Source organism: Cicer arietinum, chromosome 1, assembly GCF_000331145.2.
Source record: "Cicer arietinum cultivar CDC Frontier isolate Library 1 chromosome 1, Cicar.CDCFrontier_v2.0, whole genome shotgun sequence".
NCBI classification, from domain to species: Eukaryota; Viridiplantae; Streptophyta; class Magnoliopsida; order Fabales; family Fabaceae; genus Cicer; species Cicer arietinum.
Genome location: NC_021160.2, coordinates 4,447,769 through 4,475,608, shown reverse-complemented (window position 1 = coordinate 4,475,608; position 27,840 = coordinate 4,447,769). Strand labels below are relative to the sequence as shown.

General features: G+C 31.0%; 1 protein-coding gene and 1 long non-coding RNA gene across 4 annotated transcripts; one reads left to right on the top strand and one right to left on the bottom strand.

The window, feature by feature from the left end:
* The first annotated feature begins 962 nt into the window (after positions 1-962).
* LOC101496788 (DNA-directed RNA polymerase I subunit 2-like) lies at positions 963-19,281 on the top strand. Of its 3 annotated transcripts, XM_004486001.4 has the most exons (28): positions 963-1,329; positions 1,472-1,554; positions 1,649-1,768; positions 3,633-3,709; positions 4,005-4,068; positions 4,290-4,360; positions 6,298-6,375; positions 6,501-6,546; positions 6,658-6,838; positions 6,915-6,967; positions 7,408-7,481; positions 7,629-7,746; positions 10,026-10,113; positions 10,319-10,434; positions 11,439-11,566; positions 11,663-11,742; positions 13,078-13,319; positions 13,403-13,564; positions 13,680-13,844; positions 13,934-14,008; positions 14,209-14,312; positions 14,390-14,465; positions 15,403-15,528; positions 15,609-15,749; positions 17,110-17,322; positions 18,008-18,262; positions 18,337-18,751; positions 19,020-19,281. In XM_004486001.4, exons 1-27 carry the CDS (start codon positions 1,146-1,148, stop codon positions 18,748-18,750), a joined length of 3,534 nt encoding a protein of 1,177 aa, XP_004486058.1. In that variant the 5' UTR covers positions 963-1,145; the 3' UTR covers position 18,751; positions 19,020-19,281. The 3 variants fall into 3 exon arrangements, with proteins under 3 accessions (XP_004486058.1, XP_004486057.1, XP_073226010.1); XM_004486000.4 differs by lacking the exon at positions 19,020-19,281 and having other exon boundaries at positions 18,337-18,982; XM_073369909.1 differs by lacking the exons at positions 6,298-6,375; positions 19,020-19,281 and having other exon boundaries at positions 18,337-18,982.
* On the bottom strand, positions 5,054-5,745 carry LOC140920889 (uncharacterized). The gene is made up of 2 exons (XR_012163503.1): positions 5,555-5,745; positions 5,054-5,434 (listed from the first exon to the last, which is right to left on the bottom strand). It is a non-coding gene; the product is annotated as an uncharacterized lncRNA (long non-coding RNA).
* Positions 19,282-27,840: the final 8,559 nt, after the last annotated feature.

Below are 27,840 nucleotides of genomic sequence, written 5' to 3'. Positions count from 1 at the left end.
AACAAAAAAAAGTAACATTTTTATTCAATGTTTTAGGTATTTTTTTCAACTCAATTTATTTTTTTCTTCGTTTTATTTCTTTTGCTTTCTTCTTTTCCATATACTTATATATGCAATCGAAACATCATTCTTAATATTTTATAAAAATACAAACATAAATTTGAAGAGTTTTTTAAAAGTTTAACAAATTTCACGTGTATAAATAATAATTGTAAAAACAATACAATTCAATTATTTTTTACAGTTTAACATAAAAAATTTTTTTTTTTTTGAGTTATTTTAGTAAGGAATTAAAGAATCTTCACCGAATAGAAAACATACTAGTTGAGTTATCTAAACAAGTGGCTGGAAGGGTGATGATTGAACGAAATAATTATTTTATATTATATAAAAATAAAAAAATTATAAATAAAAAAAATATAAAAAATTATAAGCTATAAATCGATTAAAATAATGTATAAAAAAAAACTATAAACATGTTCAAATAGCATATCATATCGGAATAAATTATAAACTAATATAATATAAGAAAAAGCTTCTTAATCAAATACATTTATTGGTGTTGTCGTAAAGATGCCAAATATATATTGTGGTTAGAAGAATTGTGCATGAAGAATGCTTCTCTTCCTCTAATATTTGTTATGGAGTGTAACTTTCGTGGTGATCTAAAAAAATGATTTGGTATTTAACAAAATTATTTATACATGATACATATTTTATATAAAATTAATTAATTTAATATAGTTAAAGAACATTTGAAATTAATTCATCATTATTTACATAATAAAAAATTATTATTATTTACGTAATCAAATATTATTATCACTGAATCTTGGTATATAAGTATTTTTTATATTTATAATAGGACCTTATAACACTGTAGTAGTGTGAAACTGAATCTTTTAAAAATCACATTTAAAAATAACCCTAATTTATTTCCTACTTAATAGTCTCTGATCTTTGTTTTTTCTTTTATTTTGGGATGAATATGTTTCCTCTCTTAAACCTCAAATAAACCCTTGCGGCCACTCATTGCAATTCATCTTTTTCGCGAACTCCGAAACTGTCCAAAATCAACTGCTCTGTTACTAAACCCTAATTCCTCATTTTCTGAACATCGTCACAGTCACAGTAGAGTTGCAAAGATGGTGATTAAAAAACCGGGTCATCGAAGTTCACTCGATGACGCCAACTTCGATGCTCTGCGAGACCTTTTGAAGCCACACATAGAGTCATTCGATCATATGATTGATGCTGGATTGAAAACCATGTTCATAGGCATTAAACCTCTTGAAGTTCCTCATCCTACTCAACCCACTACGCTTAAAAATATCCTTTTTCAATTAACTATACTTCAATCAATAACCTCTCAAACATGCTTTCTTCTATTCTTATTTATTTATTTATTTATTAATTAATTTATAGTTATGCTTTTGATGGAGTTAGTGTTTGTTCTTAACTTGGATCTTACTTTCGATGGATAATCCGAAGATATTTGAGCCTCAGAAGGAGAGAGGATTTTCAAAGTCGCGGAATATTTTGTATCCATTTGAAGTAAGTTTCAAATTTTTAATGCTCTAGTTTCTGAAATTTGGTTGTTTTGATAGTGTTTAACTCTGTGCTGTGCACTTTTTTTTCTTTCGTTCAGTGTAGGCAGGCAAAAATTTCATACACAGGGACGTTCACTGCAGAACTTTGCTTTCAATATGACAATGGGCCTATTGTTAGAGAAAAATTTAATTTTGGCCAGTTTCCCATAATGCTACAGGTTTGTTATTTTGTGATTTTTCATATAGTTTTTATGATACTTTTGGTTCATGAGACTTTTGTGATTTTTCATATAGTTTTCATATAGTTTTTATGATACTTATGATAAGTTTAGTCAAATTCGATGATACTAGGAGTGAGTATTGGAACATGTGATATTGTTTTGCTTGTCATGTAGACTAAATTATTATGGGTGGTTTATATATTTGTAAGTATGCATTTGATTAGTATATATTTACATATATTTTAAATGGTCTTTTATTTTGTAATATTAAGTGGTGTGATGATGAGAAGATGGAAGGGGACGCCACCTATAGGATCCAAGTAGGATGAATGAAATAGAGAAATTCTTTGAGTGTGATATGGGATAAAAATTACTTCTCAAGTTTAGAGATTTATTTTGGCACAACGATAAGCCTCTCAATGTTGTATCGCACTGAATGTTGGACAAGAAAGTAAACTAAGGTTTGTTTGGGAGTTAGGAGGGAAAGGGAAGGGGAGGGCTTTGGAGGACATAGGATAAATGGAATCTCTCTCTTTTGTTGCGGAGAGTTTTTTTGTAGGGAATGAGATGTAAATACTTATGAGAAATATTTTTATAATTTTTTTTAATTTGTGTTATAAAGAAAAATAATAGATTTGAAAATTTATTCAAGATCCTCCAAAACCTTCGAAAAGCCCTAATCCAATGCATTTTTTTAAGTTCCCCATATTGGAGGGATTTAGTCCAATGAAGAAAAATAAAATCTCATGCAAGGTGGAGAAACTACTTATCTTCCCCCTTCCCTTTCCTTCTTCCTTTATTCTCAAAACCCTCCTTTCCCTTTTCCTCCAAACTCCAAACATAGCCTAAAGTCTCTATTTGGTAAAAAGTAGCGGATGACAGATAAGCTAGCAAATACCGGATGAATGTATAGTGGATAATCTAGTTGATAACTTATAGTGGATAAACTATCACATTGAATTTGAAGTGAATAGTTTGGTAAAATTAGTGGTTGAACTAATTGATAAATAAAAAAGGACAAAAAAATATTTATAATTAGTGTTTAATTTTTTTCAATTAAGATAATGGCAATAAAAATGACTATACGCCATAAGCTATCCACTAGTTTGACCTTGCCGAATAGGACCTTAGTATCATAGAAATGACAATGTTATGATGGAAGGGGAATTACAACAAACAAGATAGGACTAATAATACACTTGTTAAAGAGAAAATTAGAATGGCCCCAATGGTAGGGAAAATTATAGAATCATCTTAATCTTAGGTGGTTAATGTTTGCATATTCATGGAGAAGGCGTAAAAAATTTGTTAAAGAGAGTAGACCTAGACAAATGTGGTCTCAAATAGATAGAGGTAGAGGGAGACCAACAAAAACCATTGGCCAAACCATTAAGAGAGATTTAGTGTTAGAGGTAAATGTTGTCTTCAGATTTAACACATAACATGACTTCATAGCATTAATTGATCATTGATGCCGACCCCACCTTGTGGGAAAAGGATGCATAGTTTTCAATCCCAGTTCCCAGATAGTGTCTGACTCCAAAATCCATTTAGTGGGTTGACTGCTATCATGGATTTTTTTATGCATATTAAATAATTAACACTATTTAAAATAATCATTACTATATATATGAATGCTGAAAATTTAATTATTACTCACAATTCATGAAATAGTCCGACCTTCATTATTTGTTTGCATTTTTTACGATTTATTCTTACAATTGATTCCTATTTTCTTGTTTGTTTTTGTTCTAATGAAGTAAAAGTGTTGGGAAGGGGGAACTATAGTAAAAATGGTATAAAATTAGCTGTTAATTATCAATATGACTAGTTTTGTTTCGCTCACTGGTCACTTATGCAGTCTAAGTTATGCAACTTGAGAGGTGCTTCTCCCAAGAAACTTGTGTCCTACAAGGAAGAGGCGTCGGAAGTGGGAGGGTATGTTCTTGGACCCTGTCTATGCCACTTAAACTTGTGTCCTACTCATATATGATGTTAGATTACGATTAAATAATACTATATATTACTATTAGTGAGTGTGAATCAATACTGAATCAGCATAACAGTTCTACTGGAAAAGGTTTTGAAAAATTATATTGTTTTATTAGCATTGATTATTATTCAATTTCATTGTTTTGTTTCTTTCCTTTCTTTATTTCAGTGCCCAATTATTTTGTTTATGTTGTTGACTTTTTGATTGACTGCCGCTTTATCATACATTGTTCCTTTCCAGTTACTTCATCTTGAATGGCCTTGAGAGAGTTATGCGACTTTTAATTATGCCGAAACGGAATTATGTAAGCAATCTTTTTTCCCCTCATCCACATACTTTTCCTAAGGGAGGAGCCAGAGCAGTTGTATGCTTAGTTTAGCTTCTGCACGAGTTGAAATTTGTTATACTAGTCCAGAAGCATGTACTTGACTACTGGAGCTAAGAACAAGTTTTAAGGCTAATAATGAATTTGTCAAACTCTTGTCGTTGCTCATCAATTTTTCTCTGGTTTGTTAAATGTTGTAGCCTATGAGTACGGTGCGCAGTTCATTTAGTGAAAGGCGGGAAGGATATACTGATAAAGCAGTTGTTATTAGGTTTGTTCTATCTGCTGGTAGTGCTATTTTAAATTATTGTATCACGAATTGTAGTGACTTGGATGTTTACATATATAAGGTTTATGAAGATGCCTTGCTCTACTAAATGGTTAGAGACGTGGTCTTTTTTTGGAATATTTCATAGTGTAGTGGAGTCTTGTACCAAGTATCTACATGATTCATCTTTAGATTTTTAACCTTTTTAGCCTACGCTAATACTAATACTCATACTAATACAAAAATCTGCCACCACAGTCTGCCATGGTGCCACTGTGGCTGCAATTTTGACAACACTGATCGAATTATACATCCTATGAATACTGTTTTTCATTTGCCCGATTATACGAAAATCAGATTATAAATTTTATATAAGATTCAGATTTAAATTATATATATGCATGGAAACTCATTAACTAAACTAGTTTATTCATCATGTCTTGTAGAAATTATGTTATTAAATGTTAAGCATGTTGATGTCTGTTGAAGTTGTGGGATTTTAGAGAAAATGAGGAGAGGAAATAATAAGGGTTTGAATATTATTGATAATAGCTTAATGGTTACTTGATTACAATAGACTCAATACTAATCTCTATTTATAGAGAAACATAGACTAAATCCTAAATTAGGAATAAATCATAATAATAATAAGAGATATTCTAAGATTCTCTATGATTATAAATTGGTCATAGAAAATAACTCAAGATACTCTAATATAATATAAAAGATATTATAAGATATTTTCTAATATTCTAACACTCCCCCTCAAGCTAAAGCTTACTAAGCTTTAGCTTGCTACAAGAAAACAATGTTTTGCTCTGCAAAATAATAAAAAGGATGGAAAAGCAACTCAGGGATGCAGGTGAAGTCGGAGAGAATTGCTATAAATATAGCCTAGCCAGATAGCCGATATGATCATCAGCCTGAGAGAAATTCATGGCAAGCAATTGAACAAAGCGAGGTCCGTTCTTCTAAAAACTGCATTTGGAAGCTTTAAACCAATAATATTGGAGAGGCGTGCTTCAAGGAGAGAAAGGCAAGGCCAGTACATCTGGGACAAAGATGGGGCCAGTGCATCTGGGACAAATTGTCATGCTAAAGTGTGAGTCATAAAAATAAAAGACATCGTCAGAATAATCATCAATGGGAAAATAAGTCATCACTAATATGATTCATCAGTGGGAAAAGGGACACCACCGGAATGATCATCGGTGGGAATAGAAGCCACTGTTGTAATCTATTAGTAAGAACTAAATTGCATGACAAACACCAAAGAGGAAGCAGCGCGACTCTAATGAAACGAAGCCATAATCGACAACCGAAGTGAGAAAATGCATCCAAAACAGGAGAGACAGTGGTTGTTTCGGAAAACTTTTCTAGCAGCGATGGCAGGCAGCAGCAGCAAACGGCAGCAAACGGCGGCAACGGCAGTAGCAGACGGGGCAGCAGCGACGATTGTGGACGGAAGTGATAGTAGTCAGAAAAAGGAATGATCATGCTAGAAAAGAGAAACTAGGATTATATTCCCAAACTGTTGGGAACTTAGCAGCGGAACAACGACAAGATTGTTCAAGGAGGATCGAAATAGGCTCTAGATACCATGTTGAAGTTGTGGGATTTTAGAGAAAATGAGGAGAGGAAATAATAAGGGTTTGAATATTATTGATAATAGCTTAATGGTTACTTGATTACAATAGACTCAATACTAATCTCTATTTATAGAGAAACATAGACTAAATCCTAAATAAGGAATAAATCATAATAATAATAAGAGATATTCTAAGATTCTCTATGATTATAAATTGGTCATAGAAAATAACTCAAGATACTCTAATATAATATAAAAGATATTATAAGATATTTTCTAATATTCTAACAATGTCTATAATTTTTCGCTCCTCACTTTTGAATACTTCATGCTTTATATTTTAATTGTTCAGGTGTGTAAGAGCTGATCAAACCTCAGTATCAATAAAATTATATTACCTTCGTAATGGGAGTGCAAGACTTGGTTTCTGGTAAGAAGTCTGGTTTATCTAAAAGGCCTAATCCAAACCATCTTCCATGCCCCATTCTACTCCCATAGTAAAGTGGCTATTATTTTAGGTTTAAGAAGATGTTTCATCATACTATCATTTTGCAGGATACTAGGAAGAGAATACATGCTTCCTGTGGGCATTGTTTTGAAGGTAATTATTTTTAATTTTATTAAACAATCCCTTTATGTTCCCCTTGTTTGGTTTTGGACTTTAGTTGTTGTGCAAAGATTTGCTCATGGTGCTATTGATAATTTGTAACAGGCCCTTATTGACACCACTGATCGAGAAATTTATGTAAATTTGACGAGCTGTTATAATGAAAAGTATGAAAAGGGAAAGGGTGCTGTAGGAACCCAGCTTGTTGGTGAAAGGGCAAAAATCATCTTAGATGAAGTTCGTGATTTGTCTCTTTTCACTCGTCTTCAATGTCTACAATATATTGGTACGTAATTTCAAGTTCTTTTGTTTTCTTGATTAATTTGCATATTTTTTGTACTAATTCTTTATTTGAAATTCAGGAGAGCATTTCCAACCTATTTTGCAAGGACTAAAAAATGAAAGCCATCATATTGTAAGTCTTATTTGATCAGTCATATAGGGTAAATTACACTCATCTCTCTTGTGAAGTGTTAAGTCTCAACATCCTTCCCTCTTGAAAAAATTACACTCTGACCTCTCCTGAGAGATTAATAGATGCTTCACTTTAGTACTGTCTAATGTGAATGAGCCTCCTAGTGGCAAAGAGTTTGATTACTAAGTCCCAAAGCCAATAGCCCGGTGATTCAAAACCTCATATCATCAAAGTCTCAGTTGGTGTACATTAAAATGAATCCAAAATGTGACATTTTATCTCAAGGAGGGGAGTGGTAGTTTTTCAAAATAGAGAAGGCAGCAAAGTCTAGGCATTTCTTGGCAAGGAGGTTGCAATTTATAAGATTAATTTGATTGGTGGAAAGGTTTTGTTTGCCCTTATTTCTGTCTAGTGCTTTCATGAGTGCCTTTATTTTCTAGGTGGCTGATGCTGTTCTGAGGGACTACATACTTGTTCATCTGGACAACAATTTTGACAAGTTCAATCTGCTCATGTTAGTTCGTTGCTTTCCTTTTCTGTGTGATGATTCTGATTAATTAGTCACACTATGTTGTTTCTTATGGACATAAATTATATTTGGTAGAGAATCTATGTACTGTTTTTCCACAGTCTAGTATTTGATTTTTCTTCTCCCCTTCAGCTTCATGTTGCAGAAACTTTTTTCACTTATAGATCAGACATCAGTACCGGATAACCCTGATAGCTTGCAAAATCAGGAGGTTTTACTCCCTGGCCATCTGATTACACTTTACCTTAAGGTATAAAGCTTTAATCGAATTTCAAAATATATTTTTTATCAATAGTAGTTAGAACATGTCGTCTACATTGAGAATTTGGATAACTTCAATCGTAGTTCAGTATCAGGTTGTTGAATCGATTGCATATACTTGCATTGGTTTGGTGCCTCAATTCTCTCTGTTGAAGGCAGATGCTTAAACTTCTTTTCTGGTCCCATTTGGCACTTAGAAATTGGTTTGCACTCAAGTTTAAAATGGAATTGGGCTATCAATTTCTAAATATCAACTGTCAGTTATGCCTTTTTGAATTGGTGAAGTTCCTTATTACATACTCAAATTGGTGGACTTGAGTATAAGCAAATTCTAACTAACTTTATCATGTTTAATATTAGCATTATAAGTATTCTTCAATTAATATTTTCGTGAAACAAATTCCCATAAAAAATTAAATGAAGAGAAAGGGTAGTTTGATGAATATAATTATACTTTTTTATTACATCAAGAAAATTAAATGAAGTTAACTGACATTCTTAATTAGTGTTCGATTGATTATTTTTGCTTAAATATGAGTTCGGATAGAGTAAACAGTCAATCTCTCACGTTTACTGTATTTGGCTGCCATACTTTCTAATAACCACCCATGTTTGAAGTAATAGCATTAGCACTTGTATGTGTTTGCCAACCACAGTTACTGCTACATTTCCTAACACAACCACTATTGTGACAGTTGTTACTGCCACCAAAGCTGCTACCTTTGCCAATGCTGTAGCCACCTTCACTACTTCACAAAGTGTCATTTTCATGGGCCAAAGTGTAGTTAATCATAATGGTTAGTTCTCTGTAGTCAATAGCGGCCTAGTGGCCGTTATAGCGTAGCAGGCCCAAGTTGCTACGCCAAAGGCCATTGCTTTGCGGTTGAGCAGTGGACGTTGTGCCACTAAGGCTTTGTTTGGTAAAATTCAGCTATAAGCTAGCTGATAGCTGAAAAGTTAATTGATAATAGCTGATAACTGATAATTGATGATTTATAGTTGAAAAACTAGTCGATTGAAATTAAAGTTGGTAAGTTTAGCTTTTTTTAATATAAAATGACAAAAAAAGAAATAATTATTTTATTTTTGATATATTTTATTTTGAATACATTAAAAGAAAGGTTTTAAAAATAAAATCTCAATTTTCGGAGCAAATTCCCTTCCTTTCTCTTCCTCTCTCACATTTGCTCTCTCGCTCACCATTCCTTAGTCTTTTCTGTTTGTGAATTTTAAGGAAGATAAAAAAAATTCAGATGTGGCCGATAAAAGGGCCAAAAATCTTATTTAAAAAAAAACGATAATGACCTTAATCAAATTGCTTTGCTTGGTAAAAGATACTTCTTTAATAAAAATTGTTCTCTAGTAGTAATATGAGTTACAAAGAGTTTACTAAAAAAAGTTACAAAGAACGTAACAACTAACGTGAGTGAGTGGTGAGTGGGGGTAGTTATATAATATTTTACAAAAATAATAAAAAAATAATAAAATTAAAATAATAAGCTTATAAATGGAAAAAAGTAGAAAAAGCTATAAGCTCAATCGCTAGTTAAAATAGCATCTCAAAAAAGCTATAAGTCCATGTGAAAAGCTTGATAGCAAACACAATTAATTTGATAAAACAAGCTTTTAAGCTAATTTAATAAGCTATAACTTAGTCTATTCGTGTTACCAAATAGACATTTAAAGTAGTGAAATAGAGGCTGTAGCTGTCCCAACAGTGAAAATCTTGTAAAACTCGAGATTTTTTGGAGTTTATGGTCATTGATCCTGAAGTATCCGTGCCCTCTGTTTCTGGATTTTCTATCATTCCACCCAATTTTTTTGAATGACAACGAAATAGGCCCCTCCTATCTTTTCATTTCAAAACAACTGTTTCAACCCCACCTTGTGCGGCGGCTTTGTGGAGGCCCTTCCTCCAAACTTTTCGGTGGTTTTTTTATAACATTTTGGCGGATATCCTCTCCTAGTCCTTTTGGAGATGGAATCACTTGTATTTATTTTAAATGTTAGATGCATTACCGATACTATGGGTCATGCTGTCATCTAATGTTTTTCCCCCTTCACTTAGTGTTAGTTATGTGTAAAAATTTGAATAATGTTCATCACTTCTTTCTAAAAGGCTTATGTTATCATCTGCTTAAAGAGCTATATTATATAAACTTTTGTACATTGTAGTTTTGTTTTTGTTTTAACAAACAATACACAGATATTGAAACTTGGGTTTTGTATATTTTGTTGATTTGTTGCATCTATTGATGTGGATCATAGGAAAAACTAGAAGAGTGGCTGCAGAAGGGAAAAAGGCTGCTTCTGGACGAGATAGAGAAAAAAGGAGCAACGTTTGAGTTTGGCAGAAGTATGTAGATGTTTATTGGCTTTTGCAACATGTTATTTCCTTGCACTCTCCTTTTGTTCTACGTGGTTAAATTTTTGTTCTGTTTAACTTCTGTTATTGTTTATTGTACGAGTTCTGGAATAATTCTGTGACCATAAATGATAAGTGCATTCTTCCTATTGTTATCTATTGCTGTGTGTAATTTTTTGACCATTTGGTATTGTAGTTGCTGACGTTAAGAAAGTTTTGGAAAAAAATCATACAAAAGGAATCAGTACAGCAATTGAAAATATGTTGAAAACTGGAAGATTAGTTACAACTACAGGTCTGGATCTGCATCAGGTATGGATCCTGTACTTAGTTTATCTCAATTTGTATTTTCTAGGTGCCAATTTTCTTTGTCTCGGAAGTATAAAATATTAACAGTTGTAGGATTTCACTTATGTCATTGGATATTACTAGATAATCTTTTGTACTCCTTCATGAAGGGATCCAAGGGTTTGAACCATTGGTCTATAAACGAGCCAAACCACCCATTTGGAAGGTGTACTAGGGAGCATTAGAGTTAACTTCTTGTTGACAACTATAACTAGGAATTAGATTTTCAATTGCAGTTATGATTAGAAAATAACTTATGGCAGTTAATTTTAAGTATGTGTTTGTTGGATTGATATTTTTTGAAGATAGGATGGTTATTCTGTATTTTGGCAGAGGATATTCTCTTTAGGAGACTAGGTCTCTGGAACAGCAAAGTGTACTGGTGTATTGTGTGTGATTTCTATGTTCAGTAATTAAATTATTCGTATATTCAGTAAAACATTGGTGCTATGCTATATCACTTCACTTGTGCAATGCCCATCTACCCGTATTTTTTGGTCTCTTTATTTATGCATTTGTTAAATTATTTAATTAATTGCATTTCCACTTTCTAATTATAATTTGCTTAATGAATAAAATAACAGATTGTTATGTACTGCAGTATATAAAAGAAATAAAATTCACGGACCCACATTTGACTATTGACAATATATAAAAGCCTTAACAAATTGTGAAAAGTAGTGCAAAATGAACCACTTCAGCATGCTCAGTTTGACAAGTTTAAGGAATTGAGCTGTTGAGTTTCATCATTGCAAGGACATATTCTGAACATGGCTTGTAGCTTATAGTGGTTTCTTGCGTTTTTGCCTAAAATAAATATTGAGGAAATTGTATTACTTATTTTTTAAATATTACTTGATTTCAATGCTAATTAATCAAAGAATTGAATGTTTATTGCTTTAAGTCTCTTGTTATTTTTAGATTGATGCCCCTGTAAAATATTCACGAACTACTTTTTTCTTAATCAGAGGGCAGGATATACAGTTCAGGCTGAAAGGATAAACTTTTTACGATTTATCTCACATTTTCGGGCTGTTCATCGAGGATCCTCATTTGCCGGACTTCGTACTACAACTGTGCGGAAGCTATTGCCCGAGTTAGTACATTTTACATAATCAATTGATGTTGCAATCTTGTCATAATATACATGTACCTACAGTTTGTTAAAAGGGTTTTCCATTCAAATGAACAGATCTTGGGGTTTTCTTTGCCCTGTACACACACCTGATGGGGAGCCCTGTGGATTGTTGAATCATATGACCCGCACTTGTAGTAAGTTGTCGTTCTTCCAAACCCTCTTTTATTTATTTCATTTGTCTTTCACTCTTAATAATTGTAGAAAGAGGATAAATCCTAAAATTGGTCCTTCCAAAAGTTAAGGGTGTCGTCACACTAGTTCTGTCATATTTTTGTTGCCCAATTAGTCCCTAGACTCATCATAGCTCTAAACCAAGTTAGTCCTTTTGTTACCCTACTTTAGTCTTCCATATTGAAGACTGGTGACAGTTATGTATTAGAAGGACTAAATAGATGAAAAATTATTTTGAGGACTATAAACCAATTCTATTATATGTATGTTCGGAATTAAGGTAAAAATTTATAGGCCGAGAATAGGCCTTGGTCACAGCTAAAGATATCAGAAAATGTTTTAGATTTTCCACCTTGTGTTCTTACACTTGCATTTATCCTCTGAAGAAGAGGAACATGAAATTGAATTGGAGAGGTAGGTGACTCAAGGTTCATTCATTGTTCAACGGTTGGGAAGTAAGTCCAAATCAAAGTAATAGGAGAAGAGAAAGGTTGGGAAGAGGTAGAAATGGGGAAAACAGATAGGGGTAGAAATTGCCTTTATTTTGACAACCTTGGTACATATGAAAAGCGGAGGTTGTTCTGCTCTGTTTGTGTCAAATACTTACCTACAAGTGTGGATGAAAAATTTATATGCAGTGAAAGAAAGGTTCATTATCATTTCTATCACATTTAGAATGATACGTAAGGGAACACGTACTATATGGTTCAATGGAGTTTGTTCATTAAACCATAGCTTTATATCCTTGCAAACAACACCTTTTGGTGGTTTTGATGTGGAGTGAAATTGGGAAGAAAGAAATCGAAGAGAAAGGAAAATAGATGAAGCAAATTTAAAAGAAACAAAAAATCATAGGTGATTTATATTACATTGGGATGGAGAGTTGCTTTCCCATTTTCTCTATTTTATTTCCACAAGTGGTAGGGAAGATTTGTTTTTGTAGGGATTTTCTTATTATTCTCTCTTCTAAGGGAGGGAAAATGGTGTAATCACCTTGTTTTCTCTCTACTCAGATTCTCTCTCAATCCAACAATGAAGGTGGGCCGTGAGACTGATATGTAGACAAACATGACATGTTCTTGCGTCTAAAATAACACGTGTTAAATATATTTAATGTCTAATTGAAACCTTGTTGCTCATTATACACTTTCAATTACCTTTGTATTGCAAAAAAATTAATATATTACTTCCCAATTTGCTTTATACGTTATTTTTATTGACTAGCAACAATATTCACTGGTAATGTCATTCTTAATTAAAAACATAGTTCACTGTTTTTTCCCTCTTCTCCATTTCAGGGGTTACGTCATTCTATGATTCTGAAGGAAATATTAAAGATTATTTTAAAATTAAACTTTCTATCCTCAACATTTTAGTTGAGATTGGAATGACACAATCATTGCCAAAGATATTTCTACCTGGCCCACCCGAAGTTCTTACTGTTCTTCTAGATGGTTGTATTGTCGGTTTTATCCCTTCCACCGAGGTTGAGAAAGTTGTCGCTCACATTCGAGAACTCAAAGTTTCATCTGCTGCAGTGGTTTGTTTCTGTCAAAATTTCTTTTGTTCCCTATTAATATATTTGTCCTGATGTTGACTTAAATATCATGGGATGTGATGCAGATTCCAAATGATATGGAAGTCGGATATGTTCCATTGAGCATGGGTGGAGCATATCCTGGCCTATACCTTTTCACATCCCCTTCAAGATTCGTTCGCCCAGTGAGAAATTTATCTATTCCTTCCACCAATGAAAATGTTGAACTCATTGGTCCATTTGAACAGGTCAATATAGATATTTTTTGTGCATCATATAATTGTTAGGAAATAATTATGTAAATGCAGTTATGAAAAATAGAACTTTCAACTGGGGATCTGTCAACTTTATATTTCTTTTCAGGTTTTTATGGAGATACGATGTCCCGATGGTGGAGACGGTGGAAGAAAAAGTCCATTTCCTGCAACTCATGAGGAAATCCATCCTACAGGAATGCTAAGTGTAGTTGGTAATCTTACACCATGGTCAGATCATAATCAGAGTCCACGTAATATGTACCAGTGTCAGGTTCGATTATCTTTTTAATTGTGTGTAGGTGGCTCCATATCTACTTCAGTTCCAGATTTATATGTTGATTTTTTTGTTTTTCTTTTTAGATGGCAAAGCAAACAATGGGATTTTCTTCACAAACGATTCAACATCGTGCAGATCAAAAGTTATATCATCTTCAGGTTTGTTCAATTCGGCTTGATTAAAATTGCTCATACCTTCTGTTCCAGATCGATATAGGTTTGGCCTTTTTATATTGAAAACCAGATTGGTAAACATCCATAGTAATTGTTCTTTAGGAGTTGTATCCCTTATGATACACCATAACCTATACTTTTCCTACTTTTGACTACAATAAGTTGAATATTTGGGGCATTTTCAGACTCCTCAGACTCCCATTGTTCGCACAAGGGCATATTCTGAATACAGTATTGATGAATATCCATCAGGCACAAATGCTATAGTTGCAGTTCTGGCATATACAGGGTAATTGCTATTATTGGGCAGCTGTAGTTTTATCCTTCCTTGTGCTATTTTCAATAACCTTTTGTTAACAAATGCAGATATGATATGGAGGATGCCATGATTCTAAACAAGTCATCTGTGGAACGAGGAATGTTTCATGGACAAATATATCAGGTTTGATACCGAACACAACTAATTAAGCTCTCTTGATTTGAATGAGTGGCAATTAATTTTTTGAGTCATTACCCATGACACTTTATTGTGAGAAGATGCAAGGGCTTTCTTGTTATTTTGAAATTTTAGCAATTTGTTTACATTCTGTAAAAAAAGTGTTTTCTTAATTATGTTTTGATTGAAACTTCATTCTTGTTTGTTTCCCCAAGTTTTCTACCCCCTTTTGTATTGTTTGAATGTCATCTCAAGACATTGCCATGGGTCTTGAAAATGTTGTCAAAATTACATCTTTACTCGTAAGATTGCAATCCTAAACACGTGAATATACCCTGTCAGTTTTTGCTACCTGGTTCAGAAACAGTATTTCCCCTAAGGCCTAATCTGGATCAACAAAAGCCCTCGGTTGTGAAGCATCTTGGCTGCAACGTCCCTCTCTCCTAGGTGCCCTCGGCTGAACAAGTTCTCGCAATATTTACACTTTACTTGTATTCCCATCAATTGAAACACAATGTTTCCATGCTAGGTCAGCCCTCAATCCAGGGGCAAATTAAGTGCTCTGGCTGCAGGTAGTGCAGCACTACTTGAAGGCACCTTCAGGACCACTGAACCAACTTCATTATCCGCAAACCCAACCCAGCCCACTTATAATCAGGTTAGTTTGGTTAGGGTTTGATGTAAAAATCATGGGTTAAAAACTCAACCAAACCCAAATGAAGTTGATCTGCTCGTGTATTGGGTTTGGCCAAAAACAACCCAACCCAATCACCCCTACATTCACGAATCGTAACATTTCCAACACCAACTATGTATGTGTGTACTTATGTATTTTTTTGACTATAGTATGCTGATATTTAGTTTTGGCGTTATTTGGATATACAGACTAGGTTTCATGCTTTAAATTCTGACCTTAAACTTGCTTCTACAATTATTTTGGCAGACAGAAACTATCGACTTGACAGAGAAAGGCGGCAAGTCAGACCAATCTGCAAGAGTATTTAGAAAAAGTAAACTAGATAAACCTTGTCCCTCGATTGATTCAGATGGGCTTCCACATGTTGGTCAGGTTTGTTACTGTCTCCTCTTCTCTCTTTTCCCTCCTAACTTCAACTTTCTTTACAAGAAGTCTGAATTTATCACTTTCAGATGATATGGCCAGATGAACCCTATTGTAGCACTTACAATGAGGTAACAAATAAAACATACCTCTTCAAAAAAAAGGGTTCTGAACCTGTTTATGTTGACTATGTTGCTGTTGACACCAAAACTAAGAAGAATTTAAATAAGGTGAGTTGAAACATTCACTATGATCTTCTTCTATGTTTTAATGATGTTATTTGTCTCATTTATTTGTTGATGCCCTGTTTTTGTTTTGAGTTCCTTTCTATTTTGATAGGCTAAGAACTGAATAGCTGGGTACTTCTTTTTCTCCTTTTGTACTTTTGTTGATGTAATTTGAAGGATGATACTTAGCCTTCCTTCGCTTGTTCTTCATTGATGTCCTGAATCATTTATCCTCTCTCTAATTTACTGTAGAAAACATTATTCTGAATATTCTTACGATTCAAATATGATGCTAAACCTAATGGATTTAGGTATACATTTGTGGTGTCCGAGTTGTGTAGGTCGTATCTTAGGTTTTAGGTGCTTTGTTACTTTCATTGATGATTTTTCTTGATGTACTTGGATTTTCGTAATGAAAGAACGTTTAGAGTTATTTAACTTATTTTAATTTTTTTTGCAAAGAATTAAAACTTAGTCATGGCATTCTATTCGTGTCTTGCACAATGCAATGCAAAAGAGTATTTATCTTATGAGGAGTGCTATGAACACTCTATTTTCAACACTAATTCTAAGTTCTAATGCCCTCTTTCATTGGGTGAAATCCATGTGTTTCACCACTTTATGTGAGACCCATTTCCAAAGTATGCGATCCACATTAATTTTACCAAAATAAGAGAGCAAGTGTTCCAAATATTTCTCTTTCTCTAATTCTGTGAATAATTTTATGGCATCTCATGAAATGGCTGACCAATTTTTTCCCCTTACACGTAGGGCTCCTAGCCCAACTGCACAGGACCTCAAGTTTTTTAAAGATGACTCTTTTTAATTAGCTTGAAGGTTAATATTAATTTGAAGTTTTTTTGAGATATTAATGACAGTTTAATTAAAATAATTTGAATTTTGTGTTTGTATTATGGGCCTAAGTTTTGAAGTTTGAACAGGGCCTCCAAAATGTTTGAGATGGCCCTATATACACCTCAACAAAGTATTATTGCGGAAGATGACCCAGCCACATTATTGAAAATGTACATCCCTTGTTGATAGTATACATCCGTTCTATCTAGTGCATCCTCATTGGTTACTCTTGGGTTCAGAAAGGATAATGTTATTCTCCCACAACTCGTTGTATTTCTTGCACATTAAACAGAAATAAGACCTTAAATGAGTTTATAAGGATTTGCAGAAATAAGGATGAGTTAGGCTTGAAATTCTCTTATACCTAGAATAGTTTTATGTAGTTTCTCTTGATCTTTTTAAATAGTTTGCTATCATTTATTATTTATTGGACTTGTAGATCTCTATAACTTTTTTTATTAAGTTTGATCTGTTTAGTGTTGGCTTATGCATTTAATTTTTGGAGCAGGTTAACATACGCTTTCGACATCCTCGGAACCCTGTCATTGGTGATAAATTTAGCAGTAGACATGGACAGAAAGGTGTTTGCTCTCAGTTGTGGCCAGACATTGACATGCCATTTTCTGGAACTACTGGAATGCGTCCGGATCTCATTATAAATCCTCATGCATTTCCCTCTAGGATGACGATTGCTATGCTTTTGGAATCTGTTGCTGCTAAGGTATTACAACCTTTAGAAAGTAATGAAGAAAATATTTTCATTTTTATTGTAGTATAGGACTGTTTACATATGCAAAAAAAAAGAGGTGTTGCCCCTTGAATTAAGAACTGATGATATGCAGAAATAAATATAATATGGTGGGATTTTCTCTTCGTCTACATAAAGTTATTCTAGTCCTTGCAGCATTATATTTTTTCCTTTAATCATACCTGTCACTGTAACCACCTCAGAGAGTGACAGCTGTACTTAGATTGTTGACAACTATACATTATTTCTCGTAGCTTTTTATATAGAACAAAAGACCTCATGTAAACATAGCACAATCTATATATAGAACAAAAGACCCCATGTAAACATAACACAATCATTTTCTTGTTTCTCGTAGAATGGGTAACACAATCCATTTTCGGGTCCTAAAACCCAGTAAGTAGAGTCGCCTTCCTAGAGTAGAAGTCAATATTGTTAGGTTGGATACCATGTTCCGAGACCTCACAGTTGTGTCTGAGTTTCTTTACTATTTTCTCTGCAGACCCAAAATAAAAGTAGCTCTAATTTCATGTGAAAAATATGTCATTGTCCAAGCAACGTGTTGTATCTTAGTGTGGCTATGTCTATGTCGTGTGTTTCTAACAATAGTTCCTTGGTTAGCAAAATTTTTCACATTAATAATAATTTCTTCTTGCAGGGAGGCAGCTTACATGGAAAATTTAAAGATGCAACTCCATTTCGTAGTTCAGTGAAGAAAGATGATGAGGAGTCTGGATCCAAGTCAGCTTCCCTTGTTGATGAGCTTGGTGTTATGCTAAAAGAGAAAGGATTTAATTACCATGGATGTGAGGTTTTGTACAGCGGGGTCTATGGAACAGAACTGACGTGTGAGATATTTATTGGACCTGTTTATTATCAGCGGCTACGTCACATGGTTTCAGACAAATACCAAGTAAGTAACGTTTCTCAGCAACATACATACTATGATGTATTAACTTTGTTGTTAATACCAAGTAATTTGTACAGGTTCGATCTACAGGCACTATTGACCAGGTCACCCGGCAGCCAATAAAAGGACGAAAGCGTGGTGGTGGGATACGATTTGGAGAAATGGAACGCGACTCTCTACTTGCACACGGGGCTGCATATCTTCTGCATGATAGGCTCCACACCTGCTCTGATTATCACATTGCTGATGTGTGCTCCATTTGTGGAAGCATGCTTACGACAACATTCCAACAGCCTCGAAAGCGGCCAGTGCGAGAGATTGGGGGACTACCCCCTGCAAGAGCTCCAAGAAAAGTCACTTGCCATGCTTGCCAAAGCAGTAAAGGCATGGAGAAAGTCGCTATGCCTTATATATTTAGATATTTGGCAGCAGAGTTGGCTGCAATGAACATAAAGATGACTCTCAAGCTAACTGATGGAGTTGACATTTGAGGTGTGCCTCCCCTCATCTAAATTTTTGTATCAAAAAGAAAAATATTCAATTGATTAGATGTGTTAAGATTATGAATTGCATAAACTTGAGTGTATAACAAGATTATGAATTACATCATGGGATTTAAAATTTTCCAAGGAATATAACCCATGTTACATGATTTTACAAAACGAAACCTAAAATAGTATTTTTAGTCTTGTACTTCGAAAGGTTGGTGATTTGGTCCTTACAGTTTCAATCGTTTAAATAGAGTCCTTGTACTTTTCAGATTGATGAAATATGTTTCCCGAGTATGCAGAGACTTCTGTTTGTGATATTTCATGAGCCTTTGTTGACTTACTAGGCCTTGGTGCAAGTAAATGATGAAACAATTGAAACAGGGTATAGTCAATGGTAAGTAACAATTCTCCTGTCAAACCTTGAATAACAATGCAGCAATAGAAAAATTGGAGAATTAAAGGTTTGGACAACATTTCTTGTAATATTTAGTGCACCACATTTTCCCCCTAAATATAAGACGCTTTGCAATATTTAGTTTTTAAATAGATTTCATTAATATTATTAATTTGTGTTGGGATATGAAAAGTTAACATTGAATGCATTTTTAAACAACTGATAGATTAATAATAGCCACACAAATTATCTATCTTAATTACACTCACAATTTTTCTTAATAGGAATCTTATAAATATAGAGTATATTTTCTAAACTCAATAGAAACTTCTATTTCTCTAAAGTTTTCAATTAATGGCCATGAGGGTTAATTATACCTTTTTTTAATACTTAATTAATAAAGTTGTGATCTTTTTTACTACTTAATTAATGAAATCGATTAAGAGGTAAATAAAATCTGATTTGTTTCAGTCAGGAACTAAATTTATGTTTTCTCGAACAATTTGTCCTTAATTGAAAATGATTAATCAGTTGAGTCAAATCATTTGGTTAAATAGATTATGTTGATCATTAATTATTATCTATTAAATATTCTATAACCATTTATTAAACATCAACCATAATTTATTTATTGATAATTTAATCAACTTTATTATTGAAATGACTTTAATCGTCAAATAAATACAAATACCATTATATGTTTGAAAAATAAATTAATAATCAAAGTACAACGAGTCAAACAATTATCCTATATAATAAGTTATGATACAAATTTTACAAAATATTTTTAAAATTAAATTAGATGATTGTGATAAACATGATTTTCCCTCATTTTAATTTTCCTAATCATATTCAGTTATTACAAATCAATAAAATAATATTATAAGATAATTATATTTATAATACATAAAATATTACTTATAAAACTTATAAAATTAATTAATTAATTAATATCCGCGCAGCGCGCGAGCCATAATCTAATTCTATTAAAAACAAAAGCATTTTGATAAGGGCGCACGATGTGCGACAGTAATCTTGTAAAGAACATTGCATAGTGCAATGGGTATATACTCCCCTGGTATTCCTAGGTCGTTTTACCTTCGGTTTAAGCCAAATATAAGTTTGGTTTAGGCTTATGCCTCCTTTATTATTTAGAATTTGAAAAGCGATATCTATAACATCATTTTTAACAATATCTCAGTGGTGTTAACAAAAAAAATGTCGGGAATCCATCTGTATCTAGGACATAATTTTGTTTTATGTTCATAACAGTCTGAATTACCTGCTTAGTAGATAAATCTGTATCAAGAATTCTGTTCATATTTGTAGTCACTCCATTGAGTGTTATGAATATTTGTTATTATTCTTTTCATTTGAGCATCAACTTACTAGATTAACCGAGGTGCATAACGCCATTGGAGCATAGAATACCAGAAGAGGTATGGAGCGGAAAAGAGGTAAAACTCTCACATCTTAGAATTTTCGGTTGTGTGGTTTATGTGCATATTAGTAATCAAGGTAGAAATAAACTTGATCATAAATTCAAGAAGTGCACTTTCATCGGTTATAGAGATGATGATTTTGGCTACCACCTACGAGACAATGAAAACAAAAAGATGATGATACGTAGTAGAGATATGATCTTCAATGAAAAAGTGATGTACAAGGATAGACATAACACATCTGCCAATGATTCAAAACTTAGTGGACCTGTGTAGGCACAAATAGATGATGTCCTATAAAGTCATACAATTGAAATTTCTCAATCAGAACAATCAACTGAATCGAGTAGCAAACAAGAATTTGATACGTTAGAGCATTCTACTCCAGCTCTTTCGTTGAGAAGGTCATCTCGAACTCATGTGCCTAATAGAAGGTACATGGACTACATGTTGCAGAAAAGATGGAAGAAATCCTGAAGACTATGCAGAAGCATGTCATACAGTAGATGCAATCAAGAGGGAGCTTGCCATCAAAAATGACATGAAGTCTTTAATCTTCAATCAAACATGGGAACTAGTTGAGCTACCTATGGAAAAGAAGGCACTTCACAACAAATGGCGTATCGAGTTAAGGAGGGTCATGATGACTCCAAAAGATACAAAAACTGAATAGCGGTCAAAACATTCCAACAAGAGGAATGTGTTGATTACAACGAGATTTTTGCTCCAGTTGTTTAGCTCAATACTAATAGGTCAGTGTTAAGTATTGTCGTCAGGGAAAAGCTCTTTCTTATAAGCAGTTGGACGCGAAGATTGCATTTCTTTATGGAGACTTAAAAGATGAGATATACATGTACCATCCTGAAGGATTCCCAAAAAAGGAAGGAGAGTAAAATGTGCAAACTAAAGAATAATTTGTATGGCCTGAAACAAGAAGTTTGAAAGCTAATATAGTTCATCTGACGACGAGAAATTTTACATAGTTACGTGACAATAGTTAGCTAATATAGAATTGCATGCATACTATATGAATTTTTTTTATGCTATGTGTTACATGTTTATTTAAATATTGTGTGTCTATGTGTTAATTGTTTTATTAATATGTCTTAATTGTTTTGTATGTGCATTGGATGATTGTTGTGTGAGTTGTCTGAATATGATTGTACTTAATATTTATTTCAATTATAGGATTTAAACAATAATTTTATATCTAAGATATATTATGTATATATATTGTTTGTTGAATATTATTTTAATGATATTAAAATATAGAGATGTGAGAGCATTTTCTATATTTTAAATTTATTAAAATAATTATGATTAGATATGTGTAGTGTGTGATTTTAATGCAATGAAAAATTTATGGATGAGAATAGGCTAAGTCGTTTGTCAGAGGCCTATAGTCTGACATACTTACTTATGACATGACCTATTTAATAAAAAGGTTAGACTCAAGCTGTTTTTAAAGTATATTTATTTAAATAGGTCAGACTCAGACTTATAGAAAAAAACCTATTAGGCTTGACAGGCCAACCTATATATATTTTATTATTTATTAATGTTACTTTTTATTATTATATTAATAATATTATTTCTTATTTTAAGTTCTATAAATTAGACAATCACTAAGTAATTATTCCAAATTAGTAGTCGTTTCATATTCAGTAACGATTCTATATTTGGTAGTCGTTTCATATTTGGTAGCAGTTCAATTAGTCAATCAATCAGTAGTTGTTCCATATTTGTTTAAGAGGTAATAATGGATGCGTTTTTTAGAAGAAAAAAAAATCTATTATTTGAAACAAATAATTATTTTTTAGGGTTTAAAAGATGATTGTTTTAGATTTTTTTTTTTAAATTATATTTTTAGAAAAATTATTTTTTGTTTAATATATATAGATATGTACATTGCTTTTGGTATATGAAGAACATGTGTTATGAGTAGAATATTTAAATATTTTAATGTGAATAAGGCTTTTAAAAAGGTCAGGTGACCGAAGAAAAAAACATATGATATGCCGTAGACCAGGCTTAAGCGATATTCAATGATCATGTCATCTCCCGATTTCAATCTTTTGGTCTATCTTTTTTTCAGATAAAATTAAATTTAATACTTAAGAGATAAATATCGGGTTTATTCATTTTTACTATCAATCAAACTCACTCAATTGCTTATGGAAATGAATGAAAATAAAAAGGGTTGAAAACAAAGTAAACTATAGTTATATGAAAAGAAAAAAAAAATTATCGAAACGAGATAAGGAACAATAAGTCAAGAACTTCTCATTTGGACTTTTAACCATTATATCCTTTCTTTTTTCATTAACCGAAATACCCCACTTCCAGATTTATATACTAAATTGTCCTACTTTTTGGACCCAATAGAAAGTCGTTGGCCCATAATGCGATCAGCTGAAGAAGTTTTGAATTGGACCTACTTGGAGGTCGTTGGCTCAGGATGCGACCTCCTACTAGGGTTGAAAATTTTCTCTCTCCGTTTTATGTATTATTTTATGAATTAAATTTACTAATAAATAATTAAATTAATAAATAGTAATAAAAAATAATACATTAATAAATAACAATAATAATAATAAATAATAATAATAATTATATTGTTATTATTATTAATAAAAATGATTATAACTAAAAAGTAGGGCAATTTATGATTAATCAAATTGTTAAAATTAATCTGATACTTACTAAATTTGCTACTTATCAAATTGGACAATTTGCTATTAATTAATTTGTTAACAAATTTTATAATTGATTAATTTTTTCATTTAGTGGTAAAATTAATGATTAATCATAAATTGCTAAAATTAATTTTCTCATTAAATATAATTTGGTAAATTGATTAATTTTCTCATTAATTTATAAATTAATTTAATATCAAAAAATTGATTCGTGTGATTAGTAAATTGAATATGCATTAGCTTGTTTGTTTTGTCACATCTATTCAACCGCATTAATTATATATATATATTTGGCCACATTACCGATCACACGAATCAATTTTTTTTATATATTGAGATAAAATCAGGTAATATATTGTTAACTTATCTCAAAAGATAAAATCAAATTAAATATATTCATCTTCCAAATGTATTTTCAAAATATTTATATATAAAATAATTAGATTAGGTTCATTTTTTACATTTATTACTTTTTCCAATCACACGAATCAAATTTTTTTATATTAAATTAATTTGTAAATTAATAAGAAAATTAATCAATTTACCAAATCATATTTAATGAGAAAATTAATGATAAAATTAATCAATTGTACAGTTTAGTAACAAATTGATTAATCGCAAATTGTCCAATTTGGTAAATAGCAAATTTGGTAAGTATTAAATTAATTTTAGCAAATAGATTAATCATAAATTGTCATATTTTTTAATTATAATAATTTTTAATAATAATAATAATATAATTATTATTATTGTTGTTTATTAATGTATTATTTATATTATTGTTTATTAATTTAATTATTTATTAATATATTTAATTCATATAATAATATATAAAACGGCAACAAAAAAAATTTCAACCCTAGTAGGAGGTCGCATCCTGGGCCAACGATTTTCTATTGGGTCAAGAAAGTAAAACAATTTAGTATATAAATATGAAAATAGGATATTTTGGTTAAAAAAAAAAAGAATATAATGGTAAAAAATCCCTTCTTTTACATTTATTTTAGTTTATGTAATTGACTAGGGATTGATTATATATTGATCATTACCACATATAACTAAATTTATAGTTAAGGCTTTGAATTTTAATAAATAGTAACTAATCTTTTACAATTTGATTAGTTTATACGAAAATTTGTCACGTCTTAAATATTTTGGTGATTTTGATTTTAAAAATTAAACTAATAATAAAAAACACAAAAAATTAAAAGAAAATTCTTTATTTAATTTGTAATTATAATATCAAAAATTATAAATTACATAAATAATATTAAACTTTTTTTTGTATATATAATTAACATCCCAAAAAAACGACCGGAAAGAAAACAAAGTTTTTATGAATTGTAACTATGTATTTCTTAACAATATCGAAATTGTCTGTTGAACTTTTGAACGTGGAATGTTGATTTTAATCTTGATGAATAAAACAATTAAAATAGTTTCATATGATTATGAATTCATATATATATATATATATATAGTCTTTCTTTTTATGAATTATCAACTATTGTTAATAATCGGTTTAGATAGTAACTTAAGACATGTGGTCAAATAGTTTGTTTAACTCTTTAATTAATTTAATGAGCCTCAAAGAAAATTAAAAAAAATTTAAATAACAAACACAAAATATAAATTTAATATGGGCTGGATCAAAAGTAAATCTGTTACAGACATAGACATCTCATTATAATAGGTTGATTAAACTCTATTCTATTTCAATTGAGAGTGTTTTTTAAATTCCATTCTGTTTCAAATCTATCTATCTATTATTATATATATTTAAAACAGACTTTCATGTCGACTCTCATGCCACCTCATAGTATTTCTTCCACATGTGCAAACATATCCCACCTCAACAAAAAAAACTTATGTGTACGCCTTAGAGAGTTCTCTTGTGTTTTTATGTTTCACCTCATTTTTTTTAATTAGTTTCTAAATAGTTTTGTTTCCTCTTTTAATCCCTCTAATCCCTAATTTTTTTAATGACTTCCTCCAACAATTTCTTCTTCCCTCTTGTGTACATCCCAGTCATTTGCCATCCTCGCAAAATCATCTTCTTCTTTGAAATTGTCGACTCTACTCCAAAGGTACACTGAAAGAGGTATAGGTTGGTTCGTTGCAACAAAAAAAATTATTCTCTTTGTCCATTTTTAATTTTGGTGCCATGTTCACCTCATTTTTTTCTACTTAGTTTCTAAATAATTTTTTCCTCTTTTAATTCCTCGAATCCCTAATTTGTTTAATGACTTCCCAGTCATTCGCCATCCTCGCAAAATCATCTTCTTCTTCGAAATTGCCGACTCTACTCCAAAGATACACTGAAAGAGGTATAGGTTGACCAAAGATACACTGAAAGAGGTATAGGTTGGTTCGTTGCAACAAAAAAAATTTCTCTTTGTCTATTTCTAATTTTGGTGCCATGTTCAGCTCATTTTTTTCTACTTAGTTTCTAAATAATTTTTTCCTCTTTTAATTCCTCTAATCCCTAATTTTTTTAATGACTTCCCAGTCATTCGCCATCCTCGCAAAAACATCTTATTCTTCGAAATTGCCGACTCTACTCCAAAGATACACTGAAAGAGGTATAGGTTGGTTTGTTGCAACAAAAAAAATTATTCTCTTTGTCTTTTTCTAATTTTTGCTGTCATAAATTCAATTATATTATATACAATCTTTGAAATCAATTTGGCTCATAGTGACTTAATGCTATGTATAATTTCTTACATGAAATTCTATCACTGCGACTATCCAAGAAATCCAAGTTGGGATGGGACCAGCCGACAAATTTCGCTACCCATCATACCCAGAGCAAAATGGTACATGAAAAATTCAAGGAATTAGTGTTTTTCAATGTTATGACAAGGTATATTTATACATCAATATTTTTTCCATCTCTCTTCTAAACTCTTTTCCTTCTTTAGTTGTTTTTAAGTGTCACTTTGCTTTGTGTGTCTCATATTCTTAGTTTTACTTCAATGTAGTATATGTTGAGTAGCTTACAAATTGCAGTTGAAAAAGTTTGACTCAAATAATTTTAAGCATGTTTAAAAGATGTTTGACATTGAATTTGAATTGAGTAAATTAGATCATTTTAAATTTCAGAATACAAATCTGAATGTATTGTAGAAATTTTTCAAATGTTAAATCGATATTTGTGGTAATTGTGAATTTTTTTATTTTAAATCGGATTTATTAGAATTTTAATTTACAAACATTCAAACTATTATTAATATTGACAAATGAATCATAATCATTAACATTTTGATTACAAACTATTAACTGTCAAACAATTATAAGTATACAAATAATTACAAATAAATTACTTTAATTTCATCTATTATATATATATTTAAATATTTTTATTTGACTTTTTACTTTGAATATTGGTAAATATATATAATATATAAATATTTAGAAATGATGGACAAAGTCATGTCTCTTTTAATTTTAGTCAGTTTTATTTTAATGAAACTAATTAAATTTAATTTGTTGTTTTATAATGTTAATTGACATGAAATTAAAGTAATTTATTTGCAATTATTTGTATTTGATGTATACTTATAATTGTTTGACAATTAATATTTTGTAACCGAATTTTTATAAATTTTAGATTTCGATTTTGAAACCAAAATGTTAATGATTATGATTACTCAATTAATATCAATTTAAGAAATAATGTTTGTAAATTAAAATTATAATATATCCGATTTAAAGTTAAAAAAAATCAAAATTACCCCAAAGATCGATTATTAAAATGATAGTGAGAGAAAAAAATAATATTTTTATTTGATTTTTTACTTTAAATATTGGTAAATATATATATAAAATATAAATATTTCGAAATGATGGACAAAGTCATTTCTCTTTGAATTTTGGTTAGTTTTATTTACTGAAACTAATTATATTTAATTTGTTGTTTTATAGTTTTAATTATTATGAAATTAAAGTAATTCATTTACAATTATTTGTATTTGATGTATACTTGTAATTGTTTAACAATTTAATAGTTTGTAACTGAATTGTTATAAATTTTAGATTTCGGTTTAGAAATCAAAATATTAATGATTATGATTACTCAATTAATATTAATAATAGTTTGAATATTTGTAAATTATTAAAATTCTAATATATCCGATTTAAAGTAAAAAAAAATTCACAATTACCACAAAGATCGATAATTAAAATGATCGAGTGAGAGAACAAACAATATTTGTATTTAATTTTCTACTTTAAATATTGATAAATATATATAGTATATATAAATATTTATAAATTATTGACAAAATTATGTCTTTTTGAATCTTGATCAATTTAATTTTATTGAAATTAAATAAATTTAATTTGTTATTTTATGGTGTTAATTGACATAAATTAAAAGTAATTCATTTGCAATTATTTGTATTTAATGTATACTTAAAATTGTTTGGCAATTAATATTTTGTAACCGAATTGTTATAAATTTTGAATTTTGGTTTTAAAACCAAAATATTAATCATTATGATTACTCTATTTAATATTAATAATAGTTTGAATTTTTGTAAATTAAAATTTTAATTTA